Here is a 17,621-nt window from a genome sequence, read left to right on the forward strand (position 1 = left end):
CATACATAAGGCTTTAAAAGCCACTCTGTTCTGCATAGGGAGCAAGTGTAGCTTTCTTAGGGCAAAGCCCAAGGAGGAATGTCTTGGGATTTTCAACAGCATGCGGGCTGCGGAATTCTGCACTCTGCATTATTCTTAACCTGCACTGGGAAACCCCAAGATACAGAACATTACAGTAATCCATGCGATATACTATCAGCACTTGCATAACTGTTTTCTTGGCTGACTCTGGCAGCAATTCTAGGATGTTGCGAAGTATCCTCAGGATACCAAAGCAAGTGCCAGGCAGCATAGAAATCTGGTGGTATAAGGTCAGCGCAGAGTCAAACCAAAGTCCCCAATTTTTTTATTTTAGGTTGGGGACCGGAACCTGTTGTAATTTCGGGGGCCACCACACCAAGGACCAAATGGACGGTTGTTTCCCCATCCACAAGGATATCAGTTTTTCCTGTGTTTAATTGCAAACAGCTGAAAGTCATCCATATTGCAAGGTCCACCAGGCTTGCTCTAAATTTAGGAGCTGCCTTAGGTTCGTACTGGGTCAGAGTGATGATTAGTTGAGTGCCATCCGCATGTGATACCATCTGTACCACGTGTTTCTCCACAAAAGCTGTCAGTGGGAGCATGTACACATTAAACAGTATTGGACTCAGAGCCGACCCCGGAGGCATTCCTTGCCACAGGGGGCGAATCTCATACTTGGAAGGAACGATCTTGTAAAAAAATAGTTTCAAAAGAAGTCAATGGGAAACTGTATCAAACGCGGCACTTAAATCCAATAGGATCAAGGCTGCTGTCTTGCCCTCATCTGCAGTCATTCTCAGAGATTCGGGCGCTAAAAGTAGAGCCTATGCCATACTGTACATGGATCTAAATCATGACTGAGTCTCATGTAACAGCTTTTCTTCAATGTACTTTGTTAAATGAAAATTAAGACATTCTCTGCCATTTTAACGAAAAGAGGGAGATGGGTCTCAGGTTTTCTTGGAGGGTGGGATCCAGTGATGGTTTCTTAAGTAGAGGGACCCCCATTGCGTGCTTCCAGTCTTTTGGGGCTACACCTGTGGTAAATGACAGATTGAGAAGATTGCAAACAACGGTGACTAGAACCTTTCCTCTGCGTGACAACATATTTGGGGGCATAGGGTCAGTGGGGAAACCCGATTTCACCACAGAAAGAAGACCCAGAGTCTCCAAAAGTGTTGTCTTTTTAAGACTAAACAGACTTTCAGGTGGAAGTGTGTTCTCTGGGGGAGTAAACTTAAAAGTTCCTGCTAGTTTCAGGAAAGGAGCCATAGATTGTATCAATCTTTCTAGAAAAGTAATGGGCCACTAAATTGCATTGGTCTGTAGAGGACGGAATGGAGGCAGTGACTCGTTCAAGAGAGGAGAGGTTTTTAACAATCTGAAAGATCTCTGGATGACCCTTTCGAAACTTCAATTTTGAGCGTATAGAATTTTGTGCGCTTTTTTAAATCTGTTTGTGATAATTATTTAGTGCTTTTAGATAGGTAACTTTGTCCTCCAGCCTTTTCTCCAGAGGCGTTCTAACCTTTTACAGTCCCTGTTTTTGATCCAGAGGTTCTTGAGCAAACCACTTGGCCGTTGAATTATGCCATGTGGTATTTCCGGTCTTCAGAGGAGTTTTCAGCGCCCCACTTATCAAAGAGGATATTTGTTTGCTGGCAGTCTGAGGGCATGTATCTAGTATAGAATTGTTTCTTCTAGCCAATTTGGCGGTAAAATCCTCTGGGGTAACTAGTGAACATTTGCGTATTTTTTTTACCAGAAGCAGTTTTGTTTTTTGAGGAAGGCCTAATGTAGCTTAAGGGTCATTGATTTAGAAAGGGACGATATAATGATCAGACCAAGCCACCATAGTCGGGGGGAGTAACTTTTATAAAATTGCTGTTCGCAAAAATGGGGTCTAGAGTACGCCCCTCAATATGCGTGGGACATTTGACGAACAGACAACTCCAGAGCCCCAAGGTCCTTCACAAAAGACGATATTGCAGGGCATTGGTAATATTCCAGATGTAGGTTGAGGTTCCCCTAATACAATAAAAGTTGAATAACGAATGACAAAGGAGGGAAGAAAAACCACAAGGGCGTTTAAAAAAGCCCTGGCCGGTCCCGGACGATGATATATCAGGAGACCTGTTATGCAATAGAAGCAGGTGAGCAATAAAGAAAAGAAAAAGAAAGTTAAAATACCTTCTTGGGATGAGGAAGAGGGAAGGTTAGGAGGACAGCTCTACTCGAAAAATCACGAGACTAAATTACTGAACTTAAGTGATGAAAGGGTAGTTTAAGCAGCCTGATCAAACTATGGATGTCCGGGTTTGAGAAAGTCCTATTTAATGGATGGTGAAAACAAAGTGAGAAAGTATACAGATGATAGTAGGATCACCGAACCACCAAGGAGGAAATTCTTTAAAGAAGTCACAGAAAAAAGAAAAAAAAAAAAAAAAAAAACTTGCTACTCATACCCTTTACATTTAGAACTAAACAGATTTTGTACCGCGTGTGACTCCTGATCCTGTACAAGACCCTGTATGAAAAAGAAGCATGCAAGACAGGATCACGTGACAATAAGGATGCCAGTTAAGAGACAACTTCTCTCCACCTTGCAGCTTCTTTTTGTAGAACCAGAGATCTGTGTATGGCAGGTTTTCTTCTTGGATATGCGCCTGAACATTTTAGAAGAACAGTTTCACAAATATGCTATCTTTAGGAGGTTCCAGTAACAAATCAGAATCAGAACCAAAACTCAGTAAGGAGTCAGGCTCATTCTTTAGTGTCAGGGTTAGAGATGGCATCCTGGGAGACATTGCAAAAGTTTCAATAGACGCCAGATCGACCCAAGGACTGTTCCATATAGGAGGCCTTCTTAGTACTGTAACAAAACTGTTACGCTGGTGGTAAAGGAACACCAGGTGAATATGAGACGATCACTGACTTTGAAACTAAACATCACTTTCTCAATAAAGAGAAAAATAAACTAAACAATTAAAATTCCGCCATGGAGCAGAAGTCTCGCGCTAGAAGGTAATTAGTACGAAGGGTGACTTAACATTTTTTAAGCAGGTATTAACCAAGGAAAACTTTACAACCGCCGTGTTAAAGAAAAACTGGTGCATACATTATAGCACGGGATCTCTGCAGCACAGAGGTAAACACAACGGGTCCCTTTTAAAATGTAAAGCTACAGCAACTTTAGTTATAAAAAGCACTTTGCGGCCTGGTCTGCTATTGAAAGCATAGTTAGTTAAGAAGGAAGCATAACATTCGGCTTGATCTACATGCCAGAAGATATAAAATGTTCTACTTTAACAAATAAAGAAATCGTTGTTTCTGGAAAATATGCCTGTGCTGGCCATGCAGGAAAAGGCACACACAAAACATTAAGGTATTATTAAGAATTGCTCAAGGGAAACCTGTTATGGAACGATTCAAAATGTTGAGATCACAGAAGTGAAACCTTAAACGAATACTCTCTGCTTATCAAAGTAGCTCTCAGAGTTGAGACTACAATTAGAGACCTTTCAAACAAGACGTACGAGGAGAAAACGGTCTCTAAACAAGTGAACTGCAGATTAAGCAAATGTCAAATAGGTAACCAAGGTAGTAAATAACTTGTACCCATTATGATCATTAACCACATGCAATAGTAGTACAAGCACCGAATCCCCCCACCCCAATATTCTCAGGGAGATAAATCAAAAAGGCTTGAACAGGATGTGTACATCCCGTTTTCCCCTCGACTTTCACTGGAAAATTCCACCAACTTGGAAAGACAAGTGACAAATGAACACAACGGTAGATGCATCACGTGGTAAAGAATGCACGTACATATCGCATTACGCTGGGCCAAACCAGTATCATGAAGTAAAGATGAACATGTGTGATGATGCAGGACTACATACAATTCATATTTTTTGCCGTTGATCAGCATTATCATAAAGAAAAGGCCTACAAGTCAAACAAGCGAGACCAGTTTGCTTTGCCAATGATTGTTATAATCTGTGAGTGCATTGTAATCCTCATTTGAGGGTAATGAGGTTTTCCTTACAGCTTGCCAACTACTTGGGACGTCAGATCTGCATGGCCAGATTTTCAAAGTGTGGCTATGATCCACAGTTCATTTGCTAGGATTTATAGCAAAAAAACTCTGGTGCCATTTTACATCTTATTGAGCCTAAAGTTCTCCCTGTATTGCTGTGTAATTTGCAGGGCCGAGTGTATACTAACTAATCAGAAGGTCCTGAAAGACGGTCCAAGGATTCCCATCCTTGATCAAAGCAGCCAATGCACCACATGGAGACATCCCAATGTACTATTTTCAGAAACGACATCCCAAGAAGAAACATCCCTAATTTTGGAAGACCGAAAAAGTGCGATGCAATAAATGGGAGCCAAAAAATACAAAATTTCAGAGAGACTGTTGTATGGATGATGTGAAATATGAATGTTTAGTCGTCTTCCAAGTTTTCTCTGTGCAAAATGTGAAATGTGGGGTACTGGTAGAGCTCTCAACATGTCAGTCACTCACCACATCTCCAACCCAGTCCCTGAGGTCAGAGTAGGAACTTTATCCTTTGAACACAAACCAGGCAGGCGACATGGCCACACCTCATGTCTGAACACAAACCAGGCGGGCAACTTGGCCACACCTCATGTCTCATCCCCCGCCATTGATGAATAACTGCATCTTCTTGTCCCAAACCATTGTCCTTTACTGGAAAGCCCTATGCAGATGCAGTGTACATCTTGCAGCATTCTGGGCTCAAATATAAACAAAGCAGACCAGGCAACTTCAGGAAGTGTTCTTGGTCCCACATACGAATTTGAATTATGCTGCCCTGGTCAATTGTTTGAAGTACACTGTCCAGTGATGTGATACGGAAAAAAACAGATTACAAACCAACAAATAAAATGCAAGAAATTAGATACATACAGATGCTGGAACAATTTGGTTAAACTGCTGGTGATAAACAGAAATTAGCAATTTGCGTAGTAATTAAAATGGATATCAATTAAAAATGACTGCGCTTGAGTAGTGTCACTAGGGAGGCATAGGACAAAGGCAGTTTATGAAAAAGAACAAATTATTTGTTCTCTGTGGTTCTCAAAGTTGAAAACTAAATTAAGAAACTGTTAAACAGCACAGTGGAGTAACTGTTGCCACCATTTCATCCTCTACTAAGAGGACATGCATGTTGAAAGTAACTCAAGAATTGCAAATTCCAACTTCATTTAGGCACAGCAGGTAGTAAAATTTAACATGATCCCCAACTTCAACAACTGATGCGCATAATGCTTCTTATATTGTAGGGCTGTGCGCCCTTCTAAGCGCTGCGGTTCCCTTGACCCTGAAACTCACCTGAATGAGTTCTTCTTTGGAGTCGAATTCTGATACTAATACGTTTTCCCCATCGGAGACACGAGTTAAGGAGATGCAGAGCTTGCCCGATACCCTCAGATGTGCATCTTCTGGAAGATTTCGGTTGAGTCCATTCTTGAGAACCTTCACCAAGTTGAAATTGGGATGTAGTGGGCCTAGATTTCGTTTTCTAGCTTCCTTGGCGAGCTCCAAAGCATCTGCACAGCACTGAGCTGAAAAGAGCAGACAGTCTCGTTTGTTTTCTTCATATTACAGTTCCTAACATTCAAACATGGACATCAATTCAAACAATGTGTAGTACAGAACATACGGTATTATAAAACATTGAATGTGATATTGAAGGGAATACCAGTGCATTGAGTGCCTTATCCACAATCTGTACGTGCTTACTGAGAGTACTACTTGGTACGCAGTGCATGTGACTAATTTTCTAACTTTTTTTGTTTGCTTTGTGGTATCCTTTAGTCTATCGCTCGTTACCTGCTGCTTCAGGGCACTGGGCATAGGGAATGGAAACATAATAGGTAGAAACATAAAGGTATCAGGTAACCTTTTGCAAACAAAATATGGCAGTATTCCAGTTTAAGAGGTTTCACTCCTTGGAATGTGTAGGATTTGCTGCATTCTCATTGTTGAACTCAGCATGCATCAGGCCTGTGGTCATGCAACACCTAAAGTCTTGCCGCTATAGAACCCTTACTGAAGGCACAGGTGGAGATTTTGCCTTGTGCTGCATATATCCCAGGTTGCGGATTGGACAGTAATTCTTGTTCAGTATGCTCAGGTACTTTGGGCCGCTGACATGTTTTACTGGTCAGGCAAAATCTTAACGCTTATACCATTTGGCCCATTAGTGTCAAGACTGACAAAAATTTAAGATGCATACAGAACTAAGATGCACAGGACGAGCAACAACTCAAGGAGCAGGAAGTACATGTGCCTAGTTGCCATGAGCCAACTAAGAAGTGTCTTCAGGGTTGTTATGATCAGACTGATGGAAATTTACAGAGCAATTTAAGGAAGCAAACTCCTATGAGATATTGCTTCACAACTGAATACAACAAGCAGCTTCATGTTCCCATTTATGGTGAACTACTGGGTGTCCAGCCTCTCCAATCTTGTTACCACTTCATTCCAGTTTATACCAGTTTCGCTCATTTGCTCTGCATCTACATTCCTTCATTTAGCCTTTGTTTCTTCTGCCTTCCCTGCCTACATTTAGAGCCTTGTTTTGTCGCTCCGGTTTTCTGTTCTCTCGCTCTTTGACAGGCCCATAATTTCTGGTCACTTCTCAACTTCCACTTATTGTCCGACTTGTATTATTTGATCGTTCTCATGAACCCTGTTGGTTTGTTGCCACAATCCTTGCCTGGCTATCCGCCATTCTACATTCTCGTCTCAAAAGAATATTCCTAGTTTTTACTGCAACTCTTCTTCTGCACTGATCTTAAAGACCATGGTTAAAAAAAACGACTCTACTCTCAAGTTACATTCTGTTAGTCCAGGGTCACTATGAGGCCCTTGTGTGAAGGTGGTCATTTTGCATCGGTCCTTGAGCCTGACAATTAGTCCGTTAAAAAATGTCAGTCCTTTTACGTCTACAACTAATCTCACGAATCAATATTGGACCAGCTTAACAGGTCTCAAATCCTTCATTCCAAGAAACCCTACAAGGAGGAATCAAAATGAAATCCTAGTATTCAAGTAGCAGCTTTCTCAACGGACATAACTGGTCACAAATGGGATTGAGTAAGGAAGAAGCCTTTTATTCCCTCTAATAGCCCCCGGATGAGTTGCAGTGGCACCTGGCAGTGAAAAATCCTATCTCAAAGAAAGCTCCTCTGATTATATACAATTTGTATGCAGTTCCACACCTGGACTGGTAACTGTGGTCCACAATATTGTTTCTTGCTTTGCAACATTTTGGTACCCACATACACCATGCACAAGAGCAGCTACTGTGTGTTGGGTGCACACTGCACTTTACTTAATTGTCTTTAGAAAGCTGAATGGCTGTTTCTGTTTGGAAAATGGAGAGCCGCAGAAATGGCTGAAACAGAGGGGGGGGGGGGGGGGGGTGAATACCAGAAAGATTTTTTTTCCCATAGTGAATGCATGGAATGATCTAGCATTATAAGCAGTGAGAAAGTTAGAAAACCAAGGACAGAATCGCAATAGTAAGGAAAGTGTGTGGGGCAAGCCGTAGACCATGAAGCGTATGTAGTATAATAGAAACACGAGCAGACTACCTGGTAGGACACCAGTGTCAGCTGTCAAATTTTATACTATCACCAGGGTCACTGGAATTATGTGGCAGGAGAGGGTCAAATTATGCAGCAGGGTTAAGTAAATTTTGTGACAAGAAAGGGCAAATTATGCAGCACATTTTGTAGTAGTATTATTTCGTCTTTATTAAACTTGCCAACACCTTCTGGGCATTGGTTGCACCTCATAAGTGCAATGTCAATACCCAAATATAGCAATGAGCAACATAAAGGTGACCAGTCCAGCTTTGCAAAGGGCCTTACACTGCATGGCAACATGTGTCACTGCATTTTAGTAACTTTTGAACCGTTTGAGCAAGAAACACATTTTAGTTTTTTGTTAAAATCTACAGATTATGCAGCAGATGGGTCATGTGGCAAGGGTGGCACATCTAGAATTATGCAAAAATTGCCACTGCCACACAATCGCATAATTCCAGTGGCCCAGACTATATCTCTCTCTCATGTAACAATTGCTTTTTGCTGCAACTTTCCCACAGATTTTGGGTGAATAATGCCGCTGACATGCAGGGACTGGCCTCCACTGCCAGGTTTTGTTTGCTAGGGTGGGGTTTTCGCGCTGTTGGCCAATGGAGCTGATAGGGTGAGCAAGGATTTAATTAATAGTAAACTGGCTGCATTGCACCTTCCGGCTTTGGGAGTCTGAATATGGTCAGAGAAGTTTTATTTTTTAAACAATAATACTAATATTCAGTCAGTAACAGGTCGCTCTTGCCTTTCTGTTATGTAATGTTATAAACTATTAAAGGGATTTAAATGTCGGGTTAGATGCCAAGGATAGACTTCGTTATGGCGCCAGAAAGGGATGCAAAGCTCATTGTCACTGTGGAAGACGTTGTGGTAGTCAAAGTAATGCTCAATAGAAAAATCATTGAAGGGATTTGTCGTAAGGGATTCTGGGTGAAAGTAATTTATTGTCATTACACATGTTGCAGAATCAGCCTTCTTTTTCCTCCAATCTCATGCGAGCTAGATTCAGCTGCACGGGGGTGATCGGGTAGGTGAAACGGATAATTAATTAGTAAGACTTAAGCATGTTGGCTGCCCTGTCTGGGTGGACTTAATGCCTCTCAATGCACCAGCCATGCTTTTTCCAACAAGTGTGTGCCAGCAGGCATACGACAGCTAGTGTTGTCACACACAGGAGCTGGCTTCTAGCATGTAAGGTTAGCAAGGAACTGACCATGCAACTCTCTAATTTGGGTTATAGGTTTTAATTTTACTCCGTGTTGCCGTGGATGGGAGTGGTAAAGCAGTGGTTAGCTTTGTTCAATGTGTGGACAAGCTAACAGTGGAGCCATGAGATCCTTGAGAAGTGTAGGTGGGGTGGGGGGGGGGGGGGAAGACCAGTAGCTCTAGAATGGCAAAACTTTGTTTTCAGTGTAGACAGGCTAAACAAGAGACTATGGAGCTGCCAATCTATTACAAGTACAGAGAAAGAGGGTGTGTGGTTAGGTCAAGGAAGATGATTGAAGGAACACCAACAGGTCATGGAAAGGAGGATCATCAGGTCCAAAATGGACGTGAACCCATGGTACTCTAAAATGACCAAGGAGTCCAATAGCTTTGACCACCAAGTCAAAAGAGAGGTAGGTTAAAGGTAAGTTGGGTTCAAGTGGACAGTATTTAAGAAATATGGAGTGGGGTTAGTTGAGATGAAGAGCTTTGTATTTTAGGAAAGTGGGCAGGTTTAGGAATATCTGTATTTTTTTGCTGAGTGTAATAGTTTTTTTACTGTTATGTTAGAGATTTGTTCAGCTCTGTATTTCAGATAGTGTGGCCTTGCATGCAACAATCGATCAATCATTAAATCAGGGGTTTAGTATAGTGCAGCTACTCACCAATCAGGGTCTCAAGGCGCTAGGGTGGGGAAGGCGGCTCCGTAGGGTGCTGGGGTCATCTGAAGAGCCAGGTCTTGAGGTCCTTCCTGAACTGGAGCAGAGTAGGGCTTTGCCGGAGGTGGAGGTCGTTCCAGGTCTTGGGTGCGAGGTAGGAGGACTTTCCACCCGTTCTGGTCTTGCAGATGTGTGGCATGGTGGCCAGAGAGGTCGGCTGATCGGAGATTTCTCTTGGGTGCATGGAAGGAGAGGCGGTTGTTTAGGTATGCTAGTCCGATGTTGTGGAGGGCCTTGTATGCGTTCGTGAGGAGTTTGAAGGTTATTCTTCTTTCGATGGGGAGCCAGTGGAGGTCACAGAGGTGTTGGGTGATGTGCTTGCGGCGGGGGATGTCTAGGATCAGTCTGGCTGCAGCGTTCTAGATGGTCTGGAGCTTACGAAGGAGTTTTTTGTTGATTCTGGTGTAGAGGGCATTGCCGTACTCAAATCTGCTCGTGATAAGGGCGTGTCTGACCATTTTTCTGCATTTGGGGTGATCCATCTGAACATTTTCCAGAGTATGCGAAGGGTGCTCAAGCATGCAGAGGATACTGTGTTGATCTGGTGGTTCACTGCGAGTGATGAGTCCAGTATGATGCTGATGTTTCATGCATGGTCTGTCTAGATAGGGTGGGGGTTGCAAGGGTGGGGGGCCACCAAGTGTTGTCCCATGCTGAGTGGGTGGAGTCAAGTATGAGGACTTCTGTTTCCTCAGAGTTGACTTTCAGACAGCTGTCCTTCATCCAGGTGGCAACGGCTCTCCCTTCTTGGAAGTTCTGCCTGGTGATGTTGGGTTCCTCGGTGAGTGAGAGGATGAGCTGGGTGTTGTCGGACGGACTATGTTAAGCCCGTGGTTTCAGATGATGGTTGCGAGGGGGGCCATGTAGATGTTGAACAGGGTGGAGCTGAGGGAGGATCCCTGGGGTACTCCACATCTGGTCTTTGTTGGTTCTGAGACGTAGGGTGGGAGTCTGACTCGCTGAGTTCTGCCTGTGAAAAAGGAGCGTATCCAGTCGATGGCCTTTCCTTGGATGCCGGCGTCATGGAGTCTGGTGGTTAGTGTGCATTGGGAGACTGTGTCGAAGGCAGCTGAAAGGTCCAGGAGGATGAGGGCTGCCGTGTGGCCCTGGTTGAGTAGGGCACAGATGTCATCGGTGGCGGAGAGTAGGGCGGTCTCGGGGCTGTGGTTGCTGCGGAATCTGGATTGGGAGATGTCCAGGATTAAGGCTTCGATTAAGTTTGCTAGCTGGGTGTTGACGCCTTTTCGATGACCTTGGCTGCGAATGGAAGCAGTGAGATGGGCCTGAAATTCTTGAGGTCCATCGGGTCTGCAGAGGGTTTCTTCAGGAGGGGTTTGACTTTGGCGTGTTTCCAGCCATCAGGGAATGTGGCGGTCTCGTAATACGGGTGCGGTGGCGGCTCTGTGGGTGGGGGGGACAGGGGTCTGAGGGTGCTCCAGAGTGGATGCTCCTCATGGTCTTGAAGGTGTCTTCTGTCATGAGCAGGTCCAAGTGAGTAGGGTCTGTAGGATGACGGAGCAGGGGGCTGAAGTGATATAGAGGTCCTGGTTGTCGAAATTGTCGTAGAGCATCTTAAACTTGAGGTGAAAAAAGGTGCAAAGTCTGTTGCAGAGGTCTTGGGAAGGAGGGACGTATGTTTCACTGCCAGGTTTGGCAAATTTGGGGATTCAATGGGTTGGTGGGGTGCTGTGGTGGCTGTTCTGTAGGCAGTGTGTTTCTGGGGTTTTGCTGTTCCTCCATTTCTTTTCGAGTCGTTTGCAGGATCGCTTAGATTCTTGGAGTGCAGCTGTGAACCAGCTTGCTTACTTGATGGGTCATCCAGTAGGTTTCTTGAGGGGAGCGAGTGTGTCTGCGCAGTTAAGTGATCCAGCGGTGGAGTTTGCGTGCCACAGTGTTAGTGTCTGGCGTCATTTGAGGTAGGGTGCTGGTGAGGGTGGAGGTGAGCTGTTCTGTGACTTTGTTCCAGCTTTTGCAGGGGAGGCGGTGCACGTGCTTACGTACGGTGGGTTTTCTGAAGGAGAAGTGGATGCAGTGGTGGTCCGTCCAAAGACGTTTTGTGGTGTGGCTATAGGAGACGCTGTTTCCTTCTATGAAGATGGGGTAGAGTGTGTGTCCCGCTGTGTGCTGGAGGGAGGATACAAGTTGCTTCAGTCCTATGTTGGCAAGGTTCTCTAGGAGGGCGGTGGTGTTAGGGTCGTGGTTGTCCAGGTGGACGTTTAGGTCTCTGGGTAGTATGGAGTTTGTGGAGGCGAGGGCGTGGGGTGCAATGAAGTCAGCAATGGTGTCGGTGAAGGGAGCGCGGGGCCAGACGGCCTGTAGATGAGGGTTCCGTGGAGAGTTGTTTTGGGGTGGTCTGAATCTGGAAGTGGAGATGTTACATTGGGGTCGTAGCATCGTAAGGGGTCAGTGATTGTCATGTGGAGGGAGCTTTTGTGGACGCTGGAGATGCCTCTTCCTGGGTGTGCAGGCGGTCTTTTCTTAGGATCTTGTATCCGTCTGGAATGGCGATTGTGATGCTGGGTGCAGAGTTGGTGTTTGGGTCCAGGTTTCTGTGAGGAAGAAGGAGTCAGGTGTGTAGGTGTTGTGGAGGTTCCAGATTTCTATGGCGTGCCTGTGTAAGGAGCGCACACTGAGGAGGATGCAGTTCAGTAGTTTGTGTGCGATGACGTCCAGTCAGCTGGGTGCTGCTTCTGAGGTCCAGAGAAGGGTGAAGGTGCAGATGCAGTGTCACCAGGAGATCGGGCCTTGGGTGTCGTTCGGCGTCGAAAGCTGGCAGTTGTTGCTGTGTCCCACAGAGCGCGGAGGGTGCTGGTGTTGTAATGGAGGCGGGTCGGAGGACCAGGGTCCCTGGCGCTGATTCAGGGTCAGGCGCAGATGGGCTTGCCTTTGGCGTGCCAGCAGCTGCCAACAAGTAGGTGTCAGGGGGAGGGCGGGAGCAAACAGAAAAAAAGAGAGCAAACAGAGAAAAGAGAGCAAACAGGAAAAAAAAAAAGAGAGGATGTACCCTTACGGCTAGAGCGGTTGACCTTGAAGCTGGGGAACCGGGTTTGAGTCTCGGTAACAACGCTCAAAATCCTGAGATTCTAGCCAAGTCACTTAATCACTTAACAAAACTGGCACTCATGTAAAGCGCTCTGCTACCGGATATCTTTGGGTCTAGTTCGCGCTATATAAAAATCTAAAACAAAATTTTAAAAAAGCCAAGAGAGGCAGAACTGCAGAGTACCCTCCCACCGGACCACCAGGGATGAGGCGCAGGCAGGAGCCTGTGAGTGGAGGACCTCGAACCTACGGCCAAATGGAGAGCCCAGGGCTCAAAGGGCAGCACATGCTGGTGGAGCTGCGTGGGGGAGAGCTGACCAGGTCAATGGTCTAGCTCTTCTTGCCGCACAGTGGCCAGAGAGAAAGACATGCTGGAGGGGGAGGGGCCGCGGGGGCAGCAGCGGCATGTATAGCAATGTCCGTGAACTCAATCTAGATCATTAAAGTACCATTTCAGAATGATACTGCTTATGCATTTGCATTTGATTGCACGGTCTCACACAATGAAACTTCTACTTTCAACTTTTACATATCAACACAAAATACATATTCTTATTTAAAACAGTATGTATAGTTGCTGCGTTAGAATCATAAAGGCGAGTTTATATAAATGGTTTCAAAGCAGAGTAACTTGATCTTAACATACTGACCATAAACACTTCTGAGGAACGACCTATGCCCTAGACAGTTGCATTCTAACACAAAACGTAGGCGCACATGAATTTAACACAAACAATCTGTAAATATCTTCAATATTTTGCCAGTACTTTCAAGCAGGTACTTGCAGACGGAAAAGCCTCCAACTTCAAATCGTTAAAAGGTCGTTAATTTGTTTATATAAAATAATCTGTTATTTAATAAATGTGCAGCTATCCCAGGTTTAAACTTCACAGGGACGAGCATGCACTGTCAGGCACAGACATTTGTTTCTCTTTAAAACCAGCTTCTTTGCTAGATTGGCAGTGATCAAATCACTAACTGTCCAAGAGAAAAACAAGATCTATGTAACTGGCCTTTGACCACAGATTACCCCACACGATTGCTCCAAGGAATGCGGGCTAAACTTTCCAGGCCTCGAATTTCTAGGAAAAGCTTTACAAACATCGCATTAGGCAGCAAGTTCATAGATCATACTTAGAGCGCATTCCGCTCAGAGGGCATGTCTGAAACCAGCTGCGACTCCTTTTGTAACATAAAAACATAATTTCACTAGAAAGCAGGCCTCTCTATTCAAGGAAAGCAATCAATGTGGAGCTGACGGCTATTAATGTACTTTAGCGACAATGAAAAGGCTGGTTTCATATTTTAAACTTCACATCTGTCATGTTAATCATTATTCTGTACCCAGAACTAGAAAAATTACCATTAAACTCACCAGATCACACTATTGAACAAACACTTTCCTCCAACTAGCTTATGTGGTCTCCAGCTTATGCCACTAATAGTGGCGAGTTTGCAGCAGGCACTATCGTTTGCTGAATACCTACAAACACCATTGCAGATATGATTAAAATAAAAGAAGGCTTAAGGTTGCCACGCATCAATAGCACCTACAGTTATACCCAGGGCTTTAAATGTAATGAAAAATGTTGTGTATGGGAGGAGGGGGGGGGGGGTCAAAGAAGCATAACTAGGAATCCTTCAAGAAGCAAAGCCTAAGTGATGGAGGGCATGGCATAAAAAGCATTAACTAAAATCCCATGCTTCACACAACATGCCACCTAACCAATTTTTGGGTGCTTGTCTTGAGTTGTCTGTTATTGCATCCCGAGAGATCACACAACAATGAACATACACCCTAAGCAGAACAGATCTTTTGCCTTCGCAATGCGTGAGCTGTATCAGAAAATAAGTAACAGTGATGCTGTTGTGAATAATTAGAACTGAAAATCTTCAAGTCTGAAAATATTACACTCAAACATTATTAAGGCCTGTGGAAGAGGGGGTGGGGTGGGCTTCAGAAAGACTCAATCACTCTCATTCTCCCCTTCACAAAACTTTCATCTGCAGCCTCTCATCCAGACACTTTCTCCCAACAGATTTCTGAAATCGTCCGTCTGCATAACACACAACTCCATCACTGCTTTTCACTGTGCCCTTCCGCCATGTACTTCCTTGTGCCACTTGCCCTTCACACCTCTCTCCCCCTCCCTCCTTTCCCCTCCTCTTCCCCTCTCTAACTCCTCCCCTCCCTCCTCGCCTCCCTCCTCCCTCACTCCCTCCCTCAAATCAAATCAGGTGTTTGTTAAGCGCTGGGGTGCGTGTGTGATGGGGGGGGGGGGGGTTCGCAAGTTCCAGTCCATCAAGGAGGGGGGTCTGTCCACCCCTCTCACCTGTAAAAACAGCATTTTCCTGTTGCACGGTCAGTAGATTCACCGCTGTGTATACCTCTGTCACATACTACCATAACTAGGCAATAACTGGCACATCATATGTGACCACTGATCTGTGCGCCCTGCAGGAACACAAGGAATGAGCATGTAGTCCCAACACCACGATCCAATCACAAACAGTGACAAACTCACATTGCGCTCAGCCTCAACTAATGCCTCTAACGTGAACACCCACCTAAAATCTGAACTCGCCCAGACACCTAGAAGCAATTTAGTTCACAGTATGCACTATACAAGTGTCGCATGAAAAAACTACAGAAAGACATCTAGAAAAACCAAATACTCTTAGGGAAGGCCAGATAAAATATAATATGTGAAAGATAATCAGGGGCTGCATCTGGGTAAGGGAATAAATGCGTGGCTCTGGTAAGGTCCATTTCTCAATTAGTCCTACGCCTTACAGGAGCCACACCACTTAAGGCGCTGGGTATACTAATGTGCTGTTTTTCAAAGTAACTGGCTATCCAGTTATTGCAAGGAAAAGAGGACAACGGGTCTATAGCATTGAAGTTATTGGGTACTCTTTGCAGCAAATGCCATCCAAACTGCCCACTGAGAGCATCAAAGCAATGATACCGAGTAAAACTCAGTAGGGTTTGATCTGGATAACAAACGTGTAATAAATACTATGTAACTGAGTAAAATGTGTGTCAAACAGTGGTTAGAATTAGGAAATGTTATACCACTGGTGTACATCTACGTAGTGCATCATTTGGGATATTCTTGGCAAACTGTGCAGACTACAGTCTGTGTAGTTGTGATTCGTATAACAGAGCTCCTACATTGGAGGGATTTCATAAGTAGCTTGGAAGGCCATTGTTATCCTCACACAGGTGGCCCATAAAGAGGGACCCTTGTAACCTCCCAATACAATCCATGCATCTGCCCTGGGTTGTCTGTGGTGGTTTACAATGTGGGTGCAGGTCTAGCAGTCCTTGTGCCTGGTGAAAACAATTTTAGATTAAGCATATGTTGTTGAAAACCTGTTAAAAAATATATAACACTCAACAAGGTCCAGGAAACCTGTAAATGGCCTATTATTGTTAAGGGTCTAGTGACTACTGCTGTTTGGACAGGAATGTCTACTGCATAGTATCTGGGTCTATCCGCCTGAGACCTCAAATGCATATATAACTGGTATCCGGACTTTATTTTAGACCTGGAGTTACACTATTCTAAACGTGTGCGCAGAGACCTGGGACTGTTTCTTACTACATGACGTCCTGGACCCATCCTGTGGGTTGTATTGGATTTCGAAGAAAATATTTCATAGAATACCATTACTGAGAAATCATGTCACTTTGTTTATTAGAAATTTGCAGGATCAATGGCATTTGCCATTTAATCGAAGCCAATTTATAAAATGTATTTTTTTTACCGAAATTGGCTTTTTCATGCCTATTTTTTTTTTTTTTAAGGTGTAATTGCAATGGTTACAGGTCTTACTTTCAGGTACATTTTTGTTGCATGTACTTATTTCACTACTTTACTTGAGGGGATATTATTTTGTATTTTGATCTTTTACATTGTCAAACAATTACTTCAGATGCTTTTAACTCAGTGAGCCATCACCTACTAAAGACACCAGACAACCTTGCTCCCTAAACAAAGGCGGCTCCTCTGCTAAGGAGGAGGAGCATCACCCCACTGCTCTCGGAGCAGTTTAAAAGGAAAGATAAAATAACAACAGAAGTGATTATCATTTTATTTTTAGTATCAGCCAGGTTAGGGTCGTGCGGGCTGGGTTCCTGTGATGTCGGGGAGGAGTGGTTGCTGCACTCTAAAGTGCGCATGACTGTTTGGCCGGCTGTCTTGACCCGGAGAGTCATGCTCACTTTGCATGTTCCCCACCAGGATGCAATGCAACCCTGAACCCTAAAACACCCTTTCTGCACCTGTCCATCCATCCTCGACCTCTAAATCTTCCCCCATTCACCCCTAAACATCACCCATCCTTAAACCCAAAAACCCATCACGAACCCTAAACTCCACCAAGGTTTTTTCTCATTTTGGATGTTTCCCTAAACGTATCTTTTGTGCAACATATTTACTTTAGTTTTCAATTTATTTGCATTTCCTTAAAATTGGCTTTTCTTGATTTTGTTTCCTCCAATGTAGTTTCCCAGTTTTCATTTTACGCTTAATTCATAAACAACAGTCCAATAACCTGGATGGGTGCACCAAGAGGGTCTTAAGTACCAACAGTGAACTAAAGTCCCTATTGTGACTATAGCATAGAGAGTGGTGGAGGACGTTTGCCATGGGTAAGAGAATAATGTGACTCCAAGCATATTATCTGGGTTGCTCAGGTTGATGGTACTGCCTCCCCTCGAAGTTCCACTTCTGTGTGCACACTCACACCCTTGTAATTACACACCAAGTGCGTGTTAAGCAGGTTTGTGGGAGTAGCAAAAATAACACACATAGTGCAAGTAGACCACAGTAATGTAGGCCAGTGGGATATAGTTAGGAAACCTGTGGCCTGAATTATCACGATACGGAGGGAGAGAAATGTGTTACCAGTGAAGGTGTACTGCTTGCATTCCTGTAGCGAAGGAAGGAGATCCAGACACTGAAGTGGGAATGGAGAGACAGACATTTT

General features: G+C 44.3%; 1 protein-coding gene across 2 annotated transcripts in view; it reads right to left on the reverse strand.

Moving 5' to 3' along the window:
* Nucleotides 1-17,621, reverse strand: part of LOC146855000 (patatin-like phospholipase domain-containing protein 2) — a 312,239-nt gene that overhangs the window by 205,582 nt on the left and 89,036 nt on the right. For both annotated transcript variants that reach the window (XM_085652465.1, XM_085652464.1), the window contains exon 2: nt 5,384-5,616. In XM_085652465.1, coding sequence (XP_085508591.1) covers nt 5,384-5,616 — 233 coding nt within the window. The remainder of the gene's footprint in view (nt 1-5,383; nt 5,617-17,621) is intronic.

The sequence above is a fragment of the Triturus cristatus genome, chromosome 4_1 (assembly GCF_964204655.1).
Source record: "Triturus cristatus chromosome 4_1, aTriCri1.1, whole genome shotgun sequence".
Taxonomy (NCBI): domain Eukaryota; kingdom Metazoa; phylum Chordata; class Amphibia; order Caudata; family Salamandridae; genus Triturus; species Triturus cristatus.